This window comes from Pocillopora damicornis, chromosome 11, assembly GCF_964200805.1.
Source record: "Pocillopora damicornis chromosome 11, jaPocDami1.2, whole genome shotgun sequence".
Taxonomy (NCBI): Eukaryota; Metazoa; Cnidaria; class Anthozoa; order Scleractinia; family Pocilloporidae; genus Pocillopora; species Pocillopora damicornis.
In genome coordinates, this window is record NC_142680.1 from 17,093,835 (window position 1) to 17,116,773 (window position 22,939).

General features: G+C 37.2%; 3 protein-coding genes and 1 long non-coding RNA gene across 5 annotated transcripts; 3 read left to right on the forward strand and 1 right to left on the reverse strand.

Annotated features, from left to right (window-relative positions):
* Positions 1-1,659: 1,659 nt before the first annotated feature.
* LOC113668905 (mu-type opioid receptor-like) lies at positions 1,660-10,370 on the reverse strand. 2 transcript variants are annotated; one of them, XM_089188517.1, is made up of 7 exons: positions 9,311-10,370; positions 5,724-8,761; positions 5,025-5,216; positions 4,487-4,626; positions 4,056-4,326; positions 3,336-3,593; positions 1,660-2,657 (listed from the first exon to the last, which is right to left on the reverse strand). In XM_089188517.1, exons 4-7 carry the CDS (start codon positions 4,603-4,605, stop codon positions 2,343-2,345), a joined length of 963 nt encoding a protein of 320 aa, XP_089044643.1. In that variant the 5' UTR covers positions 4,606-4,626; positions 5,025-5,216; positions 5,724-8,761; positions 9,311-10,370; the 3' UTR covers positions 1,660-2,342. The 2 variants fall into 2 exon arrangements, with proteins under 2 accessions (XP_089044643.1, XP_089044642.1); XM_089188516.1 differs by having other exon boundaries at positions 5,025-8,761.
* Positions 9,463-11,496, forward strand: LOC149037857 (uncharacterized). Its single transcript, XR_016181410.1, has 2 exons — positions 9,463-9,603; positions 10,464-11,496. It is a non-coding gene; the product is annotated as an uncharacterized LOC149037857 (long non-coding RNA).
* Positions 11,497-16,458: 4,962 nt separating this feature from the next.
* Positions 16,459-19,931, forward strand: LOC149037858 (5-hydroxytryptamine receptor 1D-like). Its single transcript, XM_089188518.1, has one exon. It carries the CDS (start codon positions 17,654-17,656, stop codon positions 18,833-18,835), a length of 1,182 nt encoding a protein of 393 aa, XP_089044644.1. The 5' UTR covers positions 16,459-17,653; the 3' UTR covers positions 18,836-19,931.
* A 969-nt stretch (positions 19,932-20,900) lies between these two features.
* On the forward strand, positions 20,901-22,508 carry LOC113668941 (melanocortin receptor 5-like). The gene has a single exon (XM_089188520.1). It carries the CDS (start codon positions 21,083-21,085, stop codon positions 22,022-22,024), a length of 942 nt encoding a protein of 313 aa, XP_089044646.1. The 5' UTR covers positions 20,901-21,082; the 3' UTR covers positions 22,025-22,508.
* The last annotated feature ends 431 nt before the right edge of the window (positions 22,509-22,939 follow it).

Sequence of the window (22,939 nt, forward strand, 5' to 3'; positions counted from 1 at the left end):
GAGATGAAAAGGACTGTGGCGTGACACGCGTGACTAGAGTCATGTGATCAGCAAGTCTCACGAACCGTCGAGACTCGTGGCACCCGAGTCATCACAAACACAAACCTGAACTGGACATTATTATTATTTTATTTTTTTTTTTTTAGCTACAAGAAAGATTTTTAATGTCCAGTTCAGGTTTGCGTTTGGGACGATTCGGGTGCCACGAGGCACGACAGTTCGTGTGACTTGCTGATCACATGACTATAGTCACGCGTGTCACGCCACAATGACCTGAGAGTATAACACAATCATAGTGACAGCAAAAGCTACTTGGTGGAGTATTGCATTGGTATCGCAGAGGTAACGGGTTAAAATCCTGTAAAAGCCTGAATTTTTTTCAGGCCTTATCACCATTGCTTAAGTAGTGTTTATTACTGCGAAGATCGCTTCCATGTTAATTTCTTAAATCGAAGTTCGCATATACGATTTTCGTATATTCACAGACAATGTCCCTTGCAGATTTCGACAAATTTCTTACAAGTTTCGAGTCAATATGGAATATTAAACAACACCTCCATGGTTATCATCTTTCAAGGATTCATTACCAAGTTTTATCTTTGTCTTGTATTCCTCGACGATGGCAAGCATATCCACGATTTTGTTATACAGCTATTTCAATTTACGTTGTCGGATCAAAGCTTCAAGGGTACGGGACAAGACCGAAAGGCGGTATGGGTAGATTAGAATTAATTTTACGCTTTCGGGGTTGTCGGCGCAAGATGGACATGGAGGCTGAAAATACATCGGAGATCTTCGCTGTATGGACGAGGCATTGTTAATTTTGCTGATAATTATTCATTAAGATCCCATATTCCCCTTCGGTCTTGTCTTGTAGGCTTGAGGCTTTGATCCGACAACGTAAATTGAAATAGCTGTATATGCTTTGACAGTCTAACAGAAGGCCGGTCAATTTGCAGTTTTTAGCTTTCGACTGATGTTTATGTTTGTTGCTGTTTTTGTGGTACGTCTAATGAAAGTTTCGCAGCGGTGTTTCTGAATCAGTCAGCGTTTCCTGTAGTGGTGAAAGCGAGAGAATCGATCGAATCATTAAAACGAGTCAGAGAAGTTGAGGAACTCGCAGTTTGAACATATCTATAAACATATGAATGAACATAACCAAGTCAACAGCATGGCACTTTACATCGCACTTTGCATGGAACCAGACATCGCACATATCACATTGGATTCCATTTTGGTTACTTTTAACGGGTGTGGTACATACACCGCGAGGATGCTTATACTGAAGACCTGAATTGCTTACAATATTTCCACCGAACGAAAATAAGATTAGAAGAAGTTGCTGGAAAGCATCCTTTGAGGATCTAGAAAAGATGGCAGAACGAACAAGGCCACGCCGAGAACGATTTACGGCCGCCTCAAGTCCTGCCTGAATGGTTTGTTTGGAGGCCAAAGTTATGTTTAAGCCAAAGTCGATGTACTCTTCCTAAATCCATGCCAACTTGGTAGTATTGAACTCAAATGTAACTCAAATAGGAGCAAAATAGCCACCAAAGTAAAAACACTCATCTTGTGTCACCATTGATGTAAATAGCTATTTATAACCCTATTATGAAGTAAGAACTCGAGGTAGTCATCGTTTCAAATGTAGGCAAGGTATGGCGACAAAAAACGTTTATTTTTATTCCTTTCCTCAAAGACCATAAGATTATGAAATGAACTACCCGTGGAAATAGTTGAGTCAAACTCCTTGGCTGTTTTAACTCTAAGTTACTTTCCTATTTAGTTAACAATCACAAGGCACTTTTATTTTATATTCTCATATTTTATAGTATACAGTTAAGAAAGTACTATCCGAATTTCTTTATTCATTTTATCCGAGTGTTGCATATTTTATATCTTTGTATAATGATAGTTCGTGTGGTGTATTTACAGATTTTACCAACTTAAAGAATCTAGATGTACATTAAAAATTGAAAATTCACTACTTCAATTGAATATCAAACATGCATCATCACAGAATGTGCACGCACAGATGATTTCCTGGTAATATTTCTTCTCCGTAATTATTACTCGTTTTAAAAGAGAAGAAACGACATAACAATGACATATTCGGGTAAATAGTTGAATTTTTTGCTCAAGATCTCCGAATTTTCAGGATGACTTCTAAGCTGATGTCTACATTTCATATGTCATGTAGCAATTGCGAGAAATCCTGAGTATACAAAAGGCACCATAAGTACTCTTCATTCGTTTAATGTACAAATAATCTTTAGCTCTAAGACACTACTCCTTGACACAACTTTCTATTTTCTAATCAATAAAGTCAACTATGCTACCAACTAAAGCTTAGTCTCTATACTGGTATTTTCCTCGATAGTTATAGTCCTTTGCCTAGGTACTACAGCGCGTGTGCCGCAAATCACTTCCCTGATCTTTTGTCTAAACTGATGGTTCAGGAGGCCATACACCAAAGGATTGACGGCTGAATTGAACAACACCAATATGTCGACAATGGCAATGTGTACAAACGTGATTTTAAGGGTAGTAGTAGTCCTTAAAACGTATTCAACTGACTCTGCTCCCCAACAAATCGCAAAAATGACACTGACTGTTATGACCATCATGGTGATTCGTTTTCGCACCCTGATCACACCCTGTAAATAAAAAAGACAAAGATAGTCATTCTGATTAAATTTTGACAATCAATCTCTTGATTTATCTTCAAGGCTTCTTTTCAGCAAAATCAAAGCAGGTGTATTTGTTATCTATGAGAGAATTCCTACTTTTATTAATCCCGTCCTTTGCTTGACGTTTTCATTTAATCTAGTTTTTGTTCAAAATGATATATATATATATATATATATATATATATATATATATATATATATATATATATATATCATATTTTCATAGAGGGTGATCTTATAGAAGAATGACTACAATTGGGCTATCGATTATTAAGAGACGCACAGATAGGGTCACTGAGATGTGGATCATCTGATTAAAATGAAGAATAAAGCGTTCGAGTTCCCAAATGTGAACAGGTCAGTTATAACGAGTATATATAAAAAATTACCCGCGTCTGATTGGCTGAAAACGAGTTCGGTTCTTTATATAATACGAATGCAAAGTTGTAACATGAGTGCAAATTACAAGTAGCATGCACGCACTGCTGAAATTTCTTCCGTTAGTGTGAGGGAAATGTCGCGAAAAGTGTAAAAGATGAGAATTTTGAGGTAAAAGAAACCGACGGCGAGAAGCGCAGAAAAACGCAAGTTTCCATGCCGCCATCATTATACAATGTATTATTAATGAAATACATTTTGACTTACTTGTTGCTTATAGCTTAAAGGAACGCAACTCTTTGGTTTCAACCATAAAGGAAGCACGACTTGAGAGTAAAGAGTAATCATCAAACCAACAGCTGCAACAACCAGGAACAACCATGCATAACAATTGGCTGTGGACATCCACTTTTTGGGCCAGCTTAGCACACAGTGGTTTTTTCCATCTTCCCTCTTATAAGTACGGGCAAGAAAGAGAGGTATATTGAAAATCACCGAGAATATCCAAGAACAAAGAAGGATCACCTGGAAAGGTAAGTGAAAGGAAAACGTGTAAGTGAGTGTTTTTTTGGGCACGACTAACAACAAAAAACATATCGTTTCTCAGTTAATATGTCACTTCTTTGCACGCGTGCGCTCTCGCGGCCAAACTGCATTTTCACTTATTATGCGCCACCGACGCCAAATTTCCGGCGCTGTCTCTGTTGAACTGAGAAAATGATTAATTTTATCTCACTTTGACGTGAGATCCTCTTTATTACCCCATGATGATTGCTTTCGTGAAACTAATCACTTTTCATAGCCTGTATAACCATCATCATTTATTCTGCTATTAAGTGGCATTGCTAAGTTTACGAGAACAGCGCAACGATAGTATACGCGAATAAAAAAAAAAAAAAAAAAACACTTTGCAATAGTACAAAGGTAAATAAAGATGCATAGAAATCACCCTCCTCCAGTGCGCCACCAATTTATACCATAACTCACCTTCAGCTTATGCTTAGTCATTTTTCTATTTGGATCCATTGGATGTACTACAGTATAATATCGTTCCACGGCAATCGTAACCAAAGTAACAACAGAAGAAACTCCAGGAATCCAAGCAAAATTTCCACCAGTCATCAACTTGCAGAGGATGGAACCTGTTGCTCCCTCTGGGTGGCTCAAATTCAAGCCGAAAATAAGTTTTGGTGCAATAAACGTCGCAAACAGAATATCGGAGACAGCCAGGTTCACGAGTAAATAGTTTATGGGAGTCCTTCAGAGTCAAACAAAAGGTAGACATGATGATAATGATGTTGGCAGAATTTTAAAGTATATATTTTATAATCGTAAGCAATAAATCTACAAGCACAGGTCTCAATCTAACTGCATAAAAACGTATCCAATTTACTGTTCGATCGTTACCGGCGACATACCTCATTTGCCGACTTCTCTTGATAATCAAACAAACAACTATATTGCCAGTGACGACCAAAACGACGAGGACCAAGAACACAGTGGTAATCACAATAGAAGAAACCTCGTACTTGACCATCGTGACTCAAGAGTTAGTTCTCTGCCAAAAAAATTATCATTAAATGTAAAACGGACGCTGAGTTAGCACTTTGCAAACAACCCGCATAATTTTCTCCTAAAGTTGGTGCCATTTCGAGAATGAACACGATCACTTCGCTATAGATAAGGACGGTCTGAGAAATAGAAACCTTTCAACTTCCGAGTTTCAACTAAATATCAAGTGGAAATAGAAAAAGTACAAAATAATTAACGAGAAAAAGAGACTCATTCCGCGGTTCTTTATTGAAGTCAACATTTGCTATGCTTTTACCCGTTTTTTGGTCCAATTTTTCCCAATAAAAACACAGCTGATCTAAGTTCTGTTCATTTGAATGCAAACGTCATAAGATTATCGCAACATTTTAACCATATCATTGAATAACAGTAGGAACGTCTTACCTGTTAAATATCGAGATAGAGTAGTCTTAAAACCAAATAATTCAGACAAATCCGTTAAGGATCCAGCCAATTCGACGATGTCTTCCACTTCCCAAAAAAAAGGCTTGTGGCCAAATAGCGGGGAATTAATTTAACCCTTTTATACGAACAACATCGTGCAATACCAATTTACGCCTAGCTCAGACGCGTTGACTATAAAAACATGAATAAGATTAATGAAAGTATACTGACAAGAATCTGCGCTTGATAATACGTTTAAAACGGGCCAAGCCGTTGATATGTGGGCTACAATGTTGAACAAAGAGGGGCCATTACAAAAAATTGCTATCTGGACTTTTACGTTTAGATTGAGACGATGACAACTTCTCAGAAAAGTCGGAAACGACTTGTAAATTTATCCAACTGCATGTGTAAATTTTCGCAGAGAAAGTTGACAATTACTGTTCTCAAAACAAGGTGATTTGATAAGGCGCGCGAAAGTAGGTATCAATAATCCAACTAGGTGTCTTTACCGTAATTTCATGACTGATTAGCAAATTAACTATCCTTCTTTGTATCAATATCTTAGATGCTTCATGCAAAACAACAATAAGGAAATTTAAAAAAAAAGAGCGTGGGTCGAATATAGATATTGCCGACATGTTAATAGAGCAGAATTAAGCACATGCCGAATCAAGAGCGAGGAGGTGTAGCACCTACCTGATTCAGAGTAAACTTAAGGGAGAGAACACCATATGGCTGAAGCGTTAGAGATCATGCAGTGGAAAGTCTTGCTCAGTAGACTAATTGTTTACCATTTGCGTTTATTTTATTCTCAAAAATAGACAGCCATGGTTACTAATGACATAAACTTTAAAATTAATGCAATCAGCTGGTGGTACTCTTATGTATTATCCCATGCAATATGTCAAAGCGAGTGTACATTACATTACCCAGACAAAGATCGTTGAGAAAGTTTGAAAAAGAGCATTGGATTAAAGCTGAATGTTTTATTTACGAAGTGATTTTCTGACAAGATTTTACAAGGTGCATTAAAAGCGAACCATTGCTCCTGTCAACGTAGACGTTTCGTGCATTAACAATTCAACTTACGTTGACAGTCGCGCGACAGTTATAATTAAAAAGGGAAAGAAACTTTACCGAAGGGTAGGCGAAAAAAACGAAATGCTGTCCAACATCTCAAGTCTTTTTGCGCAACTTAGCAGACGAGGACTGAAGCCAGAGTAAGTTTCAAAAACCTATCTTAAGAGAACGCCTATGCGGCCTTCCTGGCGTACGCCAATAGATTGTAAGTTTTAATAATTATAAATAGAGTAATAAAAACAAAGTTAGATTTTCAACCCAACTATCATATCGGCAGCCGTTTATGCCATTTGTTTGTTTAAAAAGGAATCTTAAGCCTTTTTCTCTTGCGAAGGCTGTTGCTTATAATATTAATACGATAATAAAAGATATGGTTGGAGACAGGTTACCTGCATTTTAGTATTGCGTTTTGCGGTTAAACATCCCTCATCTTTCGGATTATTTCTCGGCCGCGGACATTATAAGCGGTAATTTAATTCAAAAGGAACAACGCTTTAGAACTTCAGAATTTTTTTCTCCAAATCGGGTTAATTTTCAAAGTTATGTGGCTTTAGTAATCATTTTATCTAACTTTGTCTCTTAAGGTTACTTCCCATCTTCAGAGGCCGAAAAAATCGGCTTTTTGGTTTACTTGGATAAACTGAATTCAAACATTCAACCTGACGTTTCTATTGGAAAATTTTCTGAAATCTTCAAAAGAAACCGAGTTTTTTTCAAACAAAAGTTAGAAATCAGAAAGGTGTGATGATCTCGAATCTGGCGGAAGTTTCGCGGCAACCGCTCATGTTGAGGCTCGATTTTTGTGTTATTTCCATATTTTGTTTACATCGCGCACTTTATACAATTAACATGAGGAATTTTTTGCTTTTGAAAAAATCTTTCCTATGGAAAAATCAAAGGCGGAAGAAGGTACCGTTCATTGATGTGTTGTCTTCCCCAACGCCCCACTGAGCGATTGAGATGAAAAAACAAAGCAAAACACACACACAAAAATCGTGTTTGCAATAGGCTCCTTGTCCCAGCTGCAGGAAATCTTGGTTCATCGTCATTGACGCCAGAAGGTCCTGTTCTCCCATTCATTTGCGGTTTCAGGGGGCGAGATAATCTCCTGGCGTGGCGCGAGTTGTTTGTGAACCTTTATGAGCTAAAATATCTTGTTTGATCTTGGGTGGAATACAACCACTTCAAATGAATTTATAGGGTATATAGATTTCTGGGATTCTCGTAAAATTGCGTCTAAACATTCCAGAAATAGTGACAAATGAAAGCGTGTTAGGAAATTTTGATATTTGAAATATTTTTCCCGTGGAGTCCATTTACGCAACACGCCTCGCATATTTTTAGCTACTCCAAATTTAGATGCCGATATCTAGGCAACCAGGAAGTATATCGAAAAAGCCTGATATACTTTAATTTATTGATGCCTTGTAAATAAGACTGTCAGCCATTTTGCTCGTGCTGCGGCATCCAATAAATTCATCCGATAAATTCAACAGAAGAACCCTCGCTTGTTTCACGCCTTACTGGCTCCTGACACTTCCTTAAAAGAAGAGTTGCTTAAATTATATTTTCATCGTAGACTGCAGCCATTAAGGTTTATTCTGATATACAGTTTGCTAGGATGTTACTGAAACTAGTGCGCTTGCGAACTTTTTCCCGAAGGACACCGCGAAGGTGGGAAGTAACCTTAAAAATTTGTGTTCAAGCTGTGAATATCAAGCCAGTTAACAACTTGCGTCGCGTTCCAATCGAATTTTTTTACATTCATCAAAGAAATATTGCGAATTACTGATGAGAAACTGCTGCAAGTTAGTAAGCTTAATCTTCACAAATTTGTCTATCGATAAAACCATTGTAGTAGGCTTGTAGTGGTAATCTACCTCAGTGAGTTTCGTTTGCTAAATTCTCTTAATTTTCCAGTTATTGGGACCTTCTATTTTCCATTTCACACCATCAAATGTGCTCCCAGAAAAAAAAAATATTAGAAAAATTATTGCTAAAAAATCATCAAGGAAGGACAACTAATTATTAATTTTAAAATTTTGCCAAAGCTGTGAACCTAGAATTAATGTTAAAAAGATCTTGTGATCCTTTACAGGGTTTAGTTTCCACACCATGTGACAGTAACAGCAGAAACATTTACGTACTACGTACCTATTTGTTTTAATTTACATGAGAAAACAATCGAAACAGTTAACAATAAAAGGATGTTTGAAGTTTTTGCACTTAACTAAGGTGCTGAAGGCCCGCGATGTCATCCGATACAGCTCAGCAGTAACAGCAGACAATGAAATAAGATAAGGATTAAGTAATGGAAAGAAGCTAAAGGAAGAGAAGAAGCACTTCTCTTGTTGTCAAATAACCAACTCGCTCCATTCAGTTTATAACAAACAAGAAGAGGACGAATGTGGTGTGAGATTGACGCAAAAAAGAGCTTCAACCGTTTAATTTGGGGAGTAACGATCGCTTACAAACCTGAACCAAAAGAATACGGACTAGCTTACAAATGAGTAAAACAACTGCAAAATAATTTGTTTTTAAGTTGACCGTATCTAACTTATGATCGATCTTATGTCGATACACTGTTCCTTTTACCTTTAGAAATGCTCTGGCATTCGTCAAAATGACGCCGGTTTTCGAATCCTCAGCACATTCTGAAAATAAAGAAAAGAAATAATCATTCCAGTCATAAATTGCGCTTTTATAAGATGGCCATTAAAAGGAAAACAACAATATTCTCTATAATTCCTTCAAGGTTTTATTTTTTGTGAAAAAATTTGCCTTAAAGTTGAGAAAATAAGAAGATGGAAAATGACAAGAGGAGAGAATTTTATCTGTTTTTTTTTTCCTTTAACTTGTCTTTTGACTGTTATGTGAAAATTTTTACCAAGCATTTGTTCACAAACTACGCAAGATTAAGCAGATTTACTTTCAAGCTGAACGTTTACCAACGATTCCTCCTCCTTTTCCTCTTTGCTTATTTCTGTCTACCCACAGATGAAAAAAGTGAGGTATGTACGTTTGGTAAAAAAGTTTTCTTGTGTAAAACATGACTAAAAGCTGAGGGAACTATTCTCTTGCCAAGGCTCTGCCAGCGAAAAAGCTCAATATAAGGTATGCACTACGCGTGAAAAAAAAAAAAAACAACAAAAAAACAAAAACAAAAAACAAAAAAAAACCAGAAATATGCAATAAGAAATTACTTGCTGTTGACAGTTTAATGGATTGTTGCCATTAGGCTTAAACCACATTGTGTAGATTGTTTTCTATTTCAGTCAAGCGGATAAACCACTGTGAAATATCTTTCAAAGGAGATCGCCACCAAAGTAACAGCTTAATTAATTCCGGGAATCCAAGCCAGCTTCCCTCCGGTCAGCAGTTTACAAAGGACTAAACCTGCTACTCCATTTGGCTTCCTTAGATTGAGGCTGACGATAACCTTTGGTGTAATGAAGGTTGCGAACAGAATATTGGAGAAAGCCAGGTTCACAGGCAGGTAATTGATGGTGATTCTTTAAAGCAAAAAGCGTGTTCAAAAAGCTATACATACGAGAGTTTTAATTCTTAATGCAACGAAAGTACATGGATGGAACTGTGCGAGAGACGACCTCTCAACCTTTATTCCTAAAATTTGGGAGTAAATGAACTTGTTTCATGATTTTCACATCCTGCACATACCTCGCTTGAAGATTCCTTTTGATAATCAAACAAACAAGTATATTGTCGGCGATGTCAATATCGACAAGTAGTAAGAGAACGGTAGTGATCACTACATGAGTTGATTCAAACTCCATGACCATCCTGTTATCGAAAAAAAAAAAAGGCTTACGGCTCCTACACTTATTTTTTTAAGCTTAAGGAAAGGTCAACATAACAGGAAGAGCCCAAGAAATTGATTCTATCTGAGTTTAAATATCGAGAAGTTATAATCATTTTAGCATGAAATTGAGACTTAATTACAAAGTGTTGTTTTATGCAGACATATGAAAAGCATTAAGTGTAAACATGTCACGAAAAGTTTGCATTAAATGTAAACTCGCACACATCCGTTAAGAAAATTAACATTTGTGACAAACAAGGATTACAGTGCGATATTGCCCGGTTCACTTCTATCGGACAAAAAAAAAATTAAAAAAGGCGCGAAACAAAGGTATTGCATCAACTTTTAAGCCATAGAATTGCCTTGTTATTGAAATTTCTATGTTTAAAATAGTACGCTGTATTAAAACAATTATCAAAACCAGATCACACCTTTCCGCTCAAAATTTGAATTTTGTATGAATAAACTAAACCGTCTACATAGAATCAACAAACTAAAGTTTTCAACGCTTTTCTTTTTCCTTTTTTTATTTTCAGTGATAATAGCAAGGACATCAGAAACATTTACAAAAGAAGTGGATATGAATTATTTTTAATTTTCAGCGTCATACACCAATCGACTCTATTGAAAACACTTATGACTTAAACCGTGGGAAAAAGTTTTCCAACGATAGAACACCTGCTTCTCGCAAACATGTCAGGGAAAGTTTACTCGCGATACCCTCAGATTATTACAACGATGAACTTACTAATGGAAGATTATTTTCCGCAAACTTAAGAAGAACAATAAAGTTTACAAAGTAATGATAAGGTCAAGACTGGTTATTCTTTTTAATAATTGGACTTCCGTTCACTAAAAAGCAGAAACCTGTACATTCTTCGAAAAAATATTTTTGTTTTGTTTTGTTTTGTTTTTTTCTTTTCTGTTTGTTTGTTTGTTTGTTTTTTTAAAGCGCACTGATGAAGGACATTCATATATGTTATACCAACTCAAACGAGAACCCGATTAGTTTGATCGGCTTTAACTTAACGAAAATCAGAAACAGAGAACTGAAAAATTAGATTTTTAATAATCATGTTAATATTAATTTGCGCGGCCCTAGTGAAATATCCGAATATGCCTAGGTTACTGATGAGTGAACATATGTCTAAAGGGAGTATGTTTCTAAAAAACTTTCGTGTTGCGTCAATGAGAGAGTATAATGGGGTAATTTAGTATTACTAACTGAGTTGATTGACTACTGTAAAGAGTTTAAAAGCGTTCTTCCTCAGCACGTCACTTACCACGAGTTTGCATTCAGACAGATTTCCTTTGTTGCTGAGAGGATACATCACTTCATAGTAACGTTCGATCGAAATATTTACCGAAGTAAACACGGAAGATACCGTTCCTATTCACGCGGAGGATTCCCACCAGTTAACAACTTGCATCAGGACGGGTGAACGTCTGACTCAAGATGTACTGCGGGGCGATAAACGTAGGAAACATGATATCTGCCATAGCCAAGTCCACAAAAAGATAGTTGATGGAAACTCTGAGGAGGTGAAGAAATAAATCAAAAGCAATTGACTCTTTTGTCTTCTGTAAGTTGACCATAGGTCTAATGATGTTAGAAAGAGCTGGAACATCATAAACAAACGTTTCATTTAGAAGCAAATAAAACATTGATTTTGGTTCACGGTTTATGCCCACCTCATACCTCGATGTTTTAGTATGACACTACAGACCATTGAGTTTCCAATGATTCCCACGAAAATCAGAACAGAGAGCACTGCAGTCGTGAAAACACCAGCTGAATCTGCTACTGTGGTTCTTGAACTAAAAGCCAGCTCAGCCTAAAAGTTAAACATTGATAGGTATTTTGAAATAAATATCAAGTAGCTGTTTCTATATCGTTCCAATTTTTTCGAAAAACGTGAATCGATGAGACCATGTGGAGTACAAAAATTCCCCCTGCTGGTTTGTCTTGTTACCCAGCCTCTTTATGCTACTTATTGGATGGTTCACGAACACTGGAGCCTTTGTCGGTACGCAAGGGCCGCAGTCTACATATCAGACTATGTATTATGTTCAGTATCTTTATCGACTTTGACGGCTATAAGCGTGGACCGACTTCTCGCCATGATGTTGGGATGAGGTACAAAGAGATTGTAACGTTGAGGCGCACGTATATCATTTTAGCTATCGTTTGGGTTGTATGTTTAGTCGCTAGTTTATTCTTTCATCTAAATTACCGTATAGCCTTTTGGTGCAGCCTTATAGCTACACCATCTTTCCTGATGATCTCAATCGCCTCTTACACAAAGATTTTCCGCGCTCTCGGTCATCATCAGGCTCAAATACAAGATCATGTTCAACAACAGCCGAGTCAACCAAATGCACTGAACATGGCGCGATACAGAAAGGCAGTGTACAATGCACTGTGGGTGCAGTTAGCTTTAGTTGTCTGTTATGTACCACTTTTTATGATAAAAATTGTGATCTTTCTTAGTACAAGGTGATTTTTGAATTTGTTCATATTCCTGGGAATGGAAAATGTCTTAGTGTTTTTTAACTCTACTTTAAACCCGTTCCTTTACTGCTGGAAGATAAGTGAGGGGAGACGAGCAGTAAAGCTGACAATCAGGCAAGCAATCTGCTATGCAAAGGGTTGACCTTTTAACGTTGGCATGTGCTGTTTCCTCTCTAACTTGTTGGTAAGTTTTGATATCTTTAAGATAATCCGATTATCGAAAGCTCATCATAATCAGGGGCATGGCGAATGTTTTAGCTTTCTTTAATTCGACTTTAAATTGAACGCGTTTCTTTGCTGTCAATTTTAAAAGCATTCTTATTACCAAACTCGAATATTTAAGGAGAATACGTAACTCTATCGCAGACCGTGTTCACAAAGCTGGTCTTATAAGAGAATATTCTCTCATTTCATGACAACAGAGTACGAAAGCTGCTGACACGCGCTCTTGAGTACCTACCACTGCTCTTAATTATAAAAGGTTTGTATGACAGCTCAACACAGAAAGGATCATTTCTGGGCTTGAATTTCATCTGATGATCAAAAATGATTTATGTCTTTCAAATTCTGAAAAAAAGGGAATAAGTATAATGGAAGGAATAAGACTTTGGATTAAACACTAGTACGGTGTAATCTCTTTTATGTGGTGTCCTTTAACGCTTTCTTTCGTCCTCAGGGCTGTTGTAAATATCCGCCGGAATGAGTAGAGGTTGTATGCAAATTTTTGATGAGTAAATAATATGAAAAAGTTAACGTTGCCATAAATGTCATAACGGAAGGTATATCTCGTAGATCAGTGATGTTTAAAAGTTTAAAAATTATTTATCAATCGAAATGATTTCGGACCGCGATTTCTGGATATCTAAAATACTCCAGAAGATTCTAAAAGTGTTCGCTTATTTACTTAGTCTTGCTGAGTCTTAAGCTAAGTTAGGCAGGCCAAGCTGAAACTGATCTTTAAATAAAATTTAACGAAACGACGTAGAATGTTCCTGGCTGTTAAGCATATCTCTAAATACAGAGCTCATATTTAGCTGCTTTTGTTATTACTAGTCTTTTCCAGGCGTTCATTTAGTAAAAAAAACAAAAACAAAAACGGAGCGAAATGGTACACGGCACAATAGCAGCAGTGGAGTAATAAAACAGGGGACTTTTGGGTCGGGTAGGGTCGGGTGAAGTCCGTTCTTTACCTGAGTCGACTCAAGCCGCACTCTTTTTTCGGTCCGCTCTGACTATCGCGCCGTTTATTGTGCACTTCGTTTTATTGGCTGAACGCCTCAAGCAGGCTTTGTTATCACTCGATAAGCTGTCATAAAAAAAAGAAAAAAAAAAGGGTTGTGATGCAGAACGCAAGAGACTACCACATATATTTTCTTCGAGTCAGTAGTGGAGCCACTTATTACGAAAAAGGAATCGAGAGACAAAATGAATGCAATCACCTGTCGTATACAAAACAACTTTAAGTTTTCCCATGGTAATATTTTGCAATCAAATAATGACTCGACAAAATAAACTAACTAACCTTACTTAAAGGTTTATTAAGCAAACAATATCAAACAACATAAAAATATTAATATAACTTTGTTCTTGCGCCTATGAAATGATTGAATATTTTATGAAGTCGCTAAACCTTATTGCAGAAAAAAAAAAAAAAGAAAAAGAAAAAAAAAGGCTAGTACATTGCAAAAAAAAAAAACTAAATCAAAAGCTTGGCTAAGAGAACATGGTGTTGGTGACCATAGCTTCATCCAAAGGAAGTCTTCAAATTGTTTCCTGACCAATTGACATCTGCGCTGCAACCTTTTTATTTTTCAGTCTGCCTTTCGTATGTGAGAGATCACAGCATTGCCATAAGCACTTCGTCATCTGTCAATAGCTTTTGGTGAGGGTAAAATGATGTTTTCATTATTCCTTTTGAAACAATGGTTACAGAGAGTATAAATTTGTCCCTGTTATAGGATGTCATATCCAAAATTTCGTTTACTAATTTGTTAAACAAGTAAGTAAGACAATCAGCATTGTTCAGTAGCAAAATTCCGCCTGAAAATCAGAGATAATTTGCACACAAAATGTCTGATGTTGGGTGAATATTTGAAATATTCATGATCTTTTGAGTAACATTTTTTCACACTTTGTTCTATGTTGAGACCTTTCAGTGTAAAACGGCAGGATGAATTGTCGCATAATCTCTTTTTGGCAAACAACTGTTCCTCTTTTAGAATGGCTGTTTAATGTAAGGTTCGCATGCCAACCTCTGAGGAAATGTTGTTATGTTTTGCGACCCAAAGGACACTTGAGATCTTCGCGTATTTCAAATACGGTAAATATACCTTTTAAACCCTTGAGAATACATGCATCATTAAAAGGTAAGATTTGAGCCACAGTGGATGTGAGGTTGTCAACAGGAAGAGGTGAGAAATCCCTCAAATTTTGATGATGATGACTAAATTCAAGTCTTTTTGAAGATAACACCAAATAAATAGAATGTGATGAAATTATTAAAATTTCCCAGGCTGTCAAGCATATCTCTATATGTAGAGCTCATATTTGCCTTTTCGGGCGTTTTTTAGTAAAACGGAGAGAAATGGTACACGGCACAATAGCAGCGAAGGAGTGGAAAAAACGGGAAAGGTTTGAGTCGGGTCAGGTCGGCTGAATGCCGCTCTTTTAACCCTACTCGACTCAAGCCTCACCCTTTTTTCGCTTCGCGGTGACTATCGCACCGTTTATTGTGCACTTCGTTTCACTAACTGAATACTTCGAACAGGCCTTGTTATCACTCGATAAGTTGTCAATTAAAGCTGTGATGCAGACTACGAGTGAGTACTACAGATATTTTCTTCGAGTTTGTAGTGAGCCATTTCGAAAGAGGAATCGAGAGACAAATTGAATGCAATCACCTGTCGTATAAATAACAACTTTAATTTTTACCACTGTAATGTTTTGCAATCAAATAATAACTCAGCAAAAATATTTACTTACCAAACTTCATCTCGGTCCATAAAAACGCAGAAAAAGAACGAGGTTAATATCCAGCCATCTTGACCGAATAAGCTTGGTCAAGAGAGAACATATACTCCACAGTCGATCTCAAGTTTTTATTTCATTTTTTATCTTCATCTCTTCTCTCAGTCGTGAGGGGAGAAAATGAATAGATGAATAAATAAATGAAAAAAGGAAGCTCAACAGTTTGCACCTATAATTATACGGTACATGAACTGATAACCGAGGTGTAGTGAAGCCTTAGAGGGCTAGAAGTGCAATATCCCTGATTCAAAAACTTTTTACCCAAGCCTGCAAATTGTCCGACCCACAAGTCGGAGGACTCCTTTGCCCAAGTTTGAAATTTCATTTATGACATACGTTATCACATTTTAGCAAAATCTGTTGTACTTAAGAGTCTGAGCCAGTGATATATAGAGAGGTATTGGTCAGCTTACCCATTGTTTTGCCAGCTATCTTTTGACGCCAATTGTTCATCAGTATAACGGTTTGCAGCCAATGCTTTTCGACTTAAGTTTAACAAATAAAAATACGCTGATTGATATCAGCGAGCCTGCAATGTAACATGAATACTGGTCGGAGGATGTTTTTGTGCAACAGCTGTCACTTCAACATCTCAATATAGATCTCCGCTATAACAACAATGCACTGGCGGAGTTAAACGATTGCACTAGAGGACTAAATGTTGTTACATTTACGACTTTATTACATTTAGGACCAAAGTCTATTACATCTAGGACTTTATTACATTTAGATCCAAATGTTATTCCATTTAGGACTTTATTACTTTTAGGACAGTTATTACATTTAGGCTTTCAATAAGCCACGCAGACCATTGAAGCGAACTTTTCACATTTGACGAGTGCATTCCATCGTTACGAACAAGAAATAAAAGTTCGGAGCACGAGACACAACTCTTCTCTAATATGTCTACGAACTTGACCAAAAGAAACGTTTCAAAAACGCTGCGCCTCATGAATCCACAGATGACGAATATCGTTGTCGATAAGAGTACATGACACGCTCAACCACTGTCGATTGGATGATTATTTAGTCTTGATTATATTATGGTGGAAATCTCAGACGTTTGGTTTTCTAAGGTTTATTCCTAATTAGTTAAAAATATGGCAGCCCAAAAAAAAGTCGTATTTTTGGATTTGTTTCGACAATTTCTTTATTGACGGCCTTGATCTCTATTACCGTACCTGAATTTTCATCACAAGGTATTCAAATTTTATTGATATCCTTCCGCTCGAGAAAACTACTTATTAAGTAATGTTATCTCCACTTCTAAATACGGATAATTTTGCTGGAAAACAATGAATTGGAATTCTCAAAAGGGAATCAAATTTTAGGAAATTATTTCTCAACCAAATTCGAATTTCAGCACCATAATCCTTAACTGTAGACTGTCTTTTTTGATGTCACCGGCCATATTATGACTTTGATGCGTGCGTAGTCAATTGCTAATTTAAAAGGAATATAATCGGTGTGAAATGCTATTGTTTAAATAACCAGCTGCCGACAGAGTTTTTGACTATTCAACAGATATTCATGTCATGTCCAAAATTTACTTCTCCCTGAATCTGAGCGACTCCACTTTACAACTAGATGTTCAGAAGAGAAAAAAGGACAGAAGAAATTGACACCAGATGGTGCTTAGCAAACAGATTCAAGCGTCCTTTTTTTTTTTTTTTAATTTTAATTCAGAAATGGATAGAGAGATTATGGTAACATCAAATTTCGTTAAGGAAAGTAAGCGGCTGCCTATTCAGAGGCTGCTGCGACACTGATGTTTGTATTATGCTTCATATTAATTTTCTTTTCGGCTTCGGACTGTTCACCTCCTAAAAATTAATGCAAAAACAAGTATTAGTAATTTAAAAAGTCCAAAATTGAGCGCAGTATCGGCAAATTCTTGATAAAGAAAATGGTTTCAACCTACGCACGTTTGTTCTGACGAATTATATTCCATGACCAATCACGGGGCGCACAGCTTTTAGTCAGTCTTGTGATGAACATGGGTTTCTCTAGCGAATTAGAAACTGCCTTTTCAACGAAACACAAAAGGTAACTTATGCAACTAAAGGGGTAACAGCAGTTATTTCTCATAGCAGGCCTTCCATTTTCTACGCAACAGATTATTTTCACGGATATCAGTCTACAAGTCTGAACGTAAAACACACGGTGGTAAAACTGGAGTTTAACAAAATGAATGTAAGTAACTTTATGGATGCATTTAAAAACTCCTCCAAATCATTGTCATTTGGCCCAGGCACAACGCAATTTAGATGGGACTTAAAGCAAACACTTTCGCTTCAACTCACCATTGGTGCAACAGCCGTTGCTTGTCCATGGATTATATTTCTAAACATTTTGGTGATCTTAGCAATCAAGAAAGTAAGAGAGCTACAGAAAAACTCTAATATTCTGATTACTAATTTGGCCGTGACTGATCTTTTAGTTGGAGCAGTTTCTATGCCTCTTTCAATCACTGTGGATGCCCTGATTCTTCAAGGAACTGTATCACATAGCACTATTTATCTGTTGAGTGAAATTGGTGTCTCTGTACTGATCACTTTATATACTATCTCCTATCGTCATTTATTGCTGATAGCTTGGGAGAGGTATGTGGCGATAGTTAAATGGACAGAGTACAAAGCGTTAGTCACAAAAGGACGGATGAAGAAGTATACTATAATCGTCTGGATGGAGAGTGTTACATACATGGCCTTACATCAAGCATTAGTTTTGGGTAAAATTTCTCCCGAGGTTCTACTTGTGGTGGATCTTGCGATTAACCTCAGCTATCTCACTGAAACGTTACCGTTGTTATATTTTTATGGCATGATTTATATCGTTGTACGGAGACAAAACAGATGTCAAATCAGCCAATTGAGTGCTCTGATTAAAGCAAAAAGGGAAAGGAAACTTGCGTTCACTGCGTTTCTGCTGTTAATAGCCGCTTTCATCTGTAGTGTTCCGATACTAGTAGTCATGACCTCGGCATCATACTCACCAGTTTTTCGCACGTATTCGGCCTTACGATGGGTATATATTGTGGTTCAAATAAACTCTCTCGCGAATCCCTTCCTCTATTTCTACAGAAACAAACGTTACAGGAAAGCTCTGCTACAAATAATAGGATTCGAGAAGACACAGGAAATCGAGCGAATAGATCCCAAAGGGCATTGTGCAAGGCGGAACCGTTGCACCGTGGAGCCTATGGACACCGAAGGAGCTCTAGGCTTCAAACGATCACACTCACTTCCAGAGCAGACTCTTGGACTGAGGAACACGAGAGTGTCGAAAGCCACAACGATGGAAAGAAGAATGTCGGCTCCATGTTTGACAAAAACAGACAGCTTGCAAAGTGGAACACAACCCTTCTAGCTAGATGGTATGATGCAGATAGAAAATAAACCATGATAGACCATCAGAATTTTTCCATCCTGATAACCAAGCCAAGGGCTCACATTATCATGAAAGGTTGAGGTCAAAGTCATTTAATGAAATATCTTTCGAAAGCTATTGAAAATCTCACGAAAGTTGAGTGTCAAAGAGAAACCTTAGTGCCATCAGCCATAACGTCTTTAACTGATTGACCATTTTACGGCTGCAGTTAATATTCAGCTTCCTTATCTGTACTTTAAGAAATTCATGGAGAACAGTATGGAGAATATGCAAACTGAGTTAAAATATAAGAGCGCTGAATGAATTCCTGTCAATACCATATCCATCCGCAAAAATCCAGTAAATTTTAGGCTTATTTTCATGGCAAAATTTTATCAAGCAATTTGGATCCACCTGTGCAAAAAGACGGGTTGCTTATACATATTTTGGGATTCCGGGATTCTGTCGAATTATTCGGTGCTTAAATTTTGCAACTGCTTACTGGACGTATGTCTGTGAAGAAAAAATAAAAGTCAAAATAAACTAAGAGGAAAGAGTCCATATTGACCTGGAGTTCATCGACACTCTTCTTCACGCCGAGGCTCGTAGCGAGAGAGTTTGACCCACTGCTCACCATTTTGAAAGCTAGAATGCACGCAAATGAAATCAAACTTTAAAAAAAGCTAATTGGTATATTCTTTTTTCTAATAGGAAGGGGATGGCGACAGTAATACTGTCTTCTTAAGGGCTGTTCCAATAGTTTAAATCCAATTATTTGGCCTTTATGAAGGCATTGGAATCTGTAATTTCATCGATTTTTTTTTAGTTCTTGTACAGTATCAAAGGCAAGTTCTACCTGGCCTGAGCCCGCCCAGGCTGAGAGCTACTCGAGAAGCGCTGCAAAATGATATATTATTTTTTTCCTTTTATATGGAGACCATATCACCATTCATATCAATTACCATTTATAAAAGTCATCTGAATAATAAAAGCAATTACTTTTGGGTGTACTGCAACTTAAGCGCTGATAAGTCAAGTGTTTTTTTAAACGTTCCGCGATTCATCTCGGCTCGGTAAAACTACAACAAAACAAAAATGATGACTCGTGTAAAGATCGCAAAAAAATTTGGCTAAACAAGCACTTTCTACGAAATTTCACTGGACCTAATTTCCAGCCGCGTTTGTGGTCGTCTTTGGTATAAACGCAAAAATGAATTTTTCCAAAAAGACGGATCGATCGTAATCATGGTCACACGTGACGGGGCTAAATGTAAGCAGTTACTAGGTGGTAGGTTTTCAATTGTCTTATGGGAACTGTCTACCACTCGATTTTTTTCTTTTTGGAAACCAGCGGCAGCTCAAAAAAGCACCTTTTTATTTTCGGAATTAGCAAAAGGGCGCTTAAGAATCTTTGCGATTCCTATTGGCTGTTCAAGCGACGTTGCATGAAAGCGAGGAAAACAGTGTAGAGTCGCCCTCCATAGCCGTTGACTACCAGTAAAAAGGCTCTCAATGGAGATTGCCCCAGGAATGCCACTTGTCAAACACGTTGAAGCTCTTGTCAAAGAGCTTATAAAAGCCATAGCAACGTAGACAAAAACTCATTACTGGCTGAAAATTATGTTATGATCAAAATGACACCAACGTAAAGGGACTGAAGTGAATTTTATATTCAAGATATCTTTGCGATGAAAGTACAATTTAATCCACCTAAGGCTTTTTCTTACCCTATCTAATATAAAAAGAAAATTAAAGAAATTGATCATTTCATTTCTATGGACAACAATCAAACGTATGCAATATCAATCAAACATGTATGGAAACGCATGCATAGTATGTATAGTACCCACACGTTCTTGTTTTAACCTCACACAGGCTAATTTTGAGAACATAAAATGTTTTCATTTAAAGGCTAGGGCATGTTGACTTGGAGAGTTTCCGGCAGTGTATTTTTTTGAAAAATATTTAAATCCAGCTTCCGCTTTTTCTCTGTTATATTGCGAAATTAACCTATCACAAATACAGCTTTATTTTCCTCTTACCACTAATTCAAATTCGCGCAGAAAAACTGGCCGCACAGCGTTCGGGCATTTTACATAGTCAGACGCTAGTGATGAATTTTAATTTTTTGCAGTTGTTATTCAGAAACTAAGGTTAAACTGATCTTGACTGGGAGAGTGTTGTAAAGACGAATTATTCCTCGTTGTAACTAAGGATAAACTGCAAAAGAGTGGAAACGACTGCAGGATGATGGCGACAACAAATATAACGGGAAGTGGAACACAGATGACAACATTTGAAAGATTGGTATGCAGTCCGGTTTGGGTAGGTGAGTTTAAACAACATTCCATTTCATTCTCGGCAGTCAACATTCTCCTCTCCATCACAGCAACTCTTGGGAATTCTCTTATCCTTGTTGCCCTTCACAAGGAATCTTCTCTCCATCCGCCATCCAAACTCTTGTATCGCTGTCTGGCAACAACTGATCTTTTGGTTGGTCTCGTTACCCATCCTCTCTATGCTACTTATTGGATGTCCTTGGTTCACGAACATTGGAGTCTTTGTCGATACGCGAGGGAGGCAAGCTACATAACAGGCTTTACTTTGTGTGGAGTTTCTCTGTTTACAATGTCGGCCATAAGCGTTGACCGACTTCTTGCCATGTTGTTGGGACTGAGATACAAAGAGATTGTAACTTTAAGGCGTACGTACATCATTCTAGCTATCTTTTGGGTTGTATGTCTAGTCGCTGGTTCATCCTCTCATCTGAATTATCGTATAACCTTTTGGAACACCCTTATAAGTATATCATCTTGCTTGGTAATCTCAGCCGCCTCGTACACAAAGATTTTCCGCGCTCTCAGTCATCATCGAGCTCAAATACAAGATCATGCTCAACAACAGCCGAGCCGATCAAATGCACTGAACATGGCGCGATACAGAAAGGCAGTCTACAATGCGCTGTGGGTGCAGTTGGCTTTAATTGTCTGTTATGTGCCACAATTTACAGTGAGAATTGCGATCTTTCTTAGTGCAAAGAGATTTTCGAATTTCTTCTTAATCTACGGAATGGCAATTGTCTTAATGTTCTTTAACTCTACTTTAAACCCGTTCCTTTTCTGCTGGAAGATAAGTGAAGTGAGACGAGCAGTAAAGCAGACAATCAGACAAGCAACCTGCTATGCATAGGGATAGACCTATTTTAACGTTGGCATGTATTGTTTCTTCCATAGGTAATTTGGAAATTGTCATATCTTTGAGTTTGAAACGGATTATCGAATTTCATCATAATCAGGGGCATGGCGAATGTTTTAGTTTCTTTAATGTGACTTTAAACCCGTTTCTTTACTGTTAATTTTAAAAGCACTTTTCTTGCCGAATTTGAATATTCATGAATATTACGTGACTCTATCATAGGCCGTGTAAACACAGGTGGTCTTATGAGAAAACACTCTCTCAATTCATGACAATCGAGTGCAAAAGTTGCTATTACGTGCTCTTGAGTACCTACCGCTGCTTTATTAAAAATGGTTTGTATGACAGCTCACCACTGCAAGGATCATTTTCGTGCTTAAAATTCATGGTCAAAAATGATCTGTGTCATTAAAATTCTGGAAAAATGAATAAGTATAATGGAAGGACAAAGACTTGGTTAATAAACTACTACGCTCTGACCTCTTTTATGTGGTTTCTTTTAACATTTCCCTTTCTTCCTTAGGACCGTTACGAATATCACCGAATGAAAAGGGGCTGTATGCAAATGTTTGATGAGTAAATTATATGAAAAAGCGTTGCCATAAACGTTATAAATGAAGGTATAACTCGTAGATAAAATGAGAATCAAGTAAATTTGGTCAGAGATGTTTAAAACTTCAAAATTATCTATCAATCGACGGATTTTTGACCGCGATTTCTTGATATCGTAGATCAATGTTTTTAAATACTCCAGAAAATTTTAAAAATGTTCGTTTATTTACTTTGTCTTGCTGAGTCATGAGCTAAGCCAGATAAGCCAGACCGAAACTGATCTTTAGATAGAATATGATGAAATGATGTAGAATGTCCCAAGCTCTTAAGCATATCTGTATTAGCAGGGCTCATATG

Coding starts and splice junctions, on each gene's coding strand:
- LOC113668905 (XM_089188517.1), bottom strand. CDS start 4,605: ATGGTCAAGTACGAGGTTTCTTCTATTGTGATTACCACTGTGTTCTTG. Junction 3,594..4,055: donor TGACTAAGCATAAGCTGAAG/GTGAGTTATGGT, acceptor TTACCTTTCCAG/GTGATCCTTCTTTGTTCTTG. Junction 2,658..3,335: donor CTTTAAGCTATAAGCAACAA/GTAAGTCAAAAT, acceptor TTTTATTTACAG/GGTGTGATCAGGGTGCGAAA.
- LOC149037858 (XM_089188518.1), top strand. CDS start 17,654: ATGAATGTAAGTAACTTTATGGATGCATTTAAAAACTCCTCCAAATCA.
- LOC113668941 (XM_089188520.1), top strand. CDS start 21,083: ATGATGGCGACAACAAATATAACGGGAAGTGGAACACAGATGACAACA.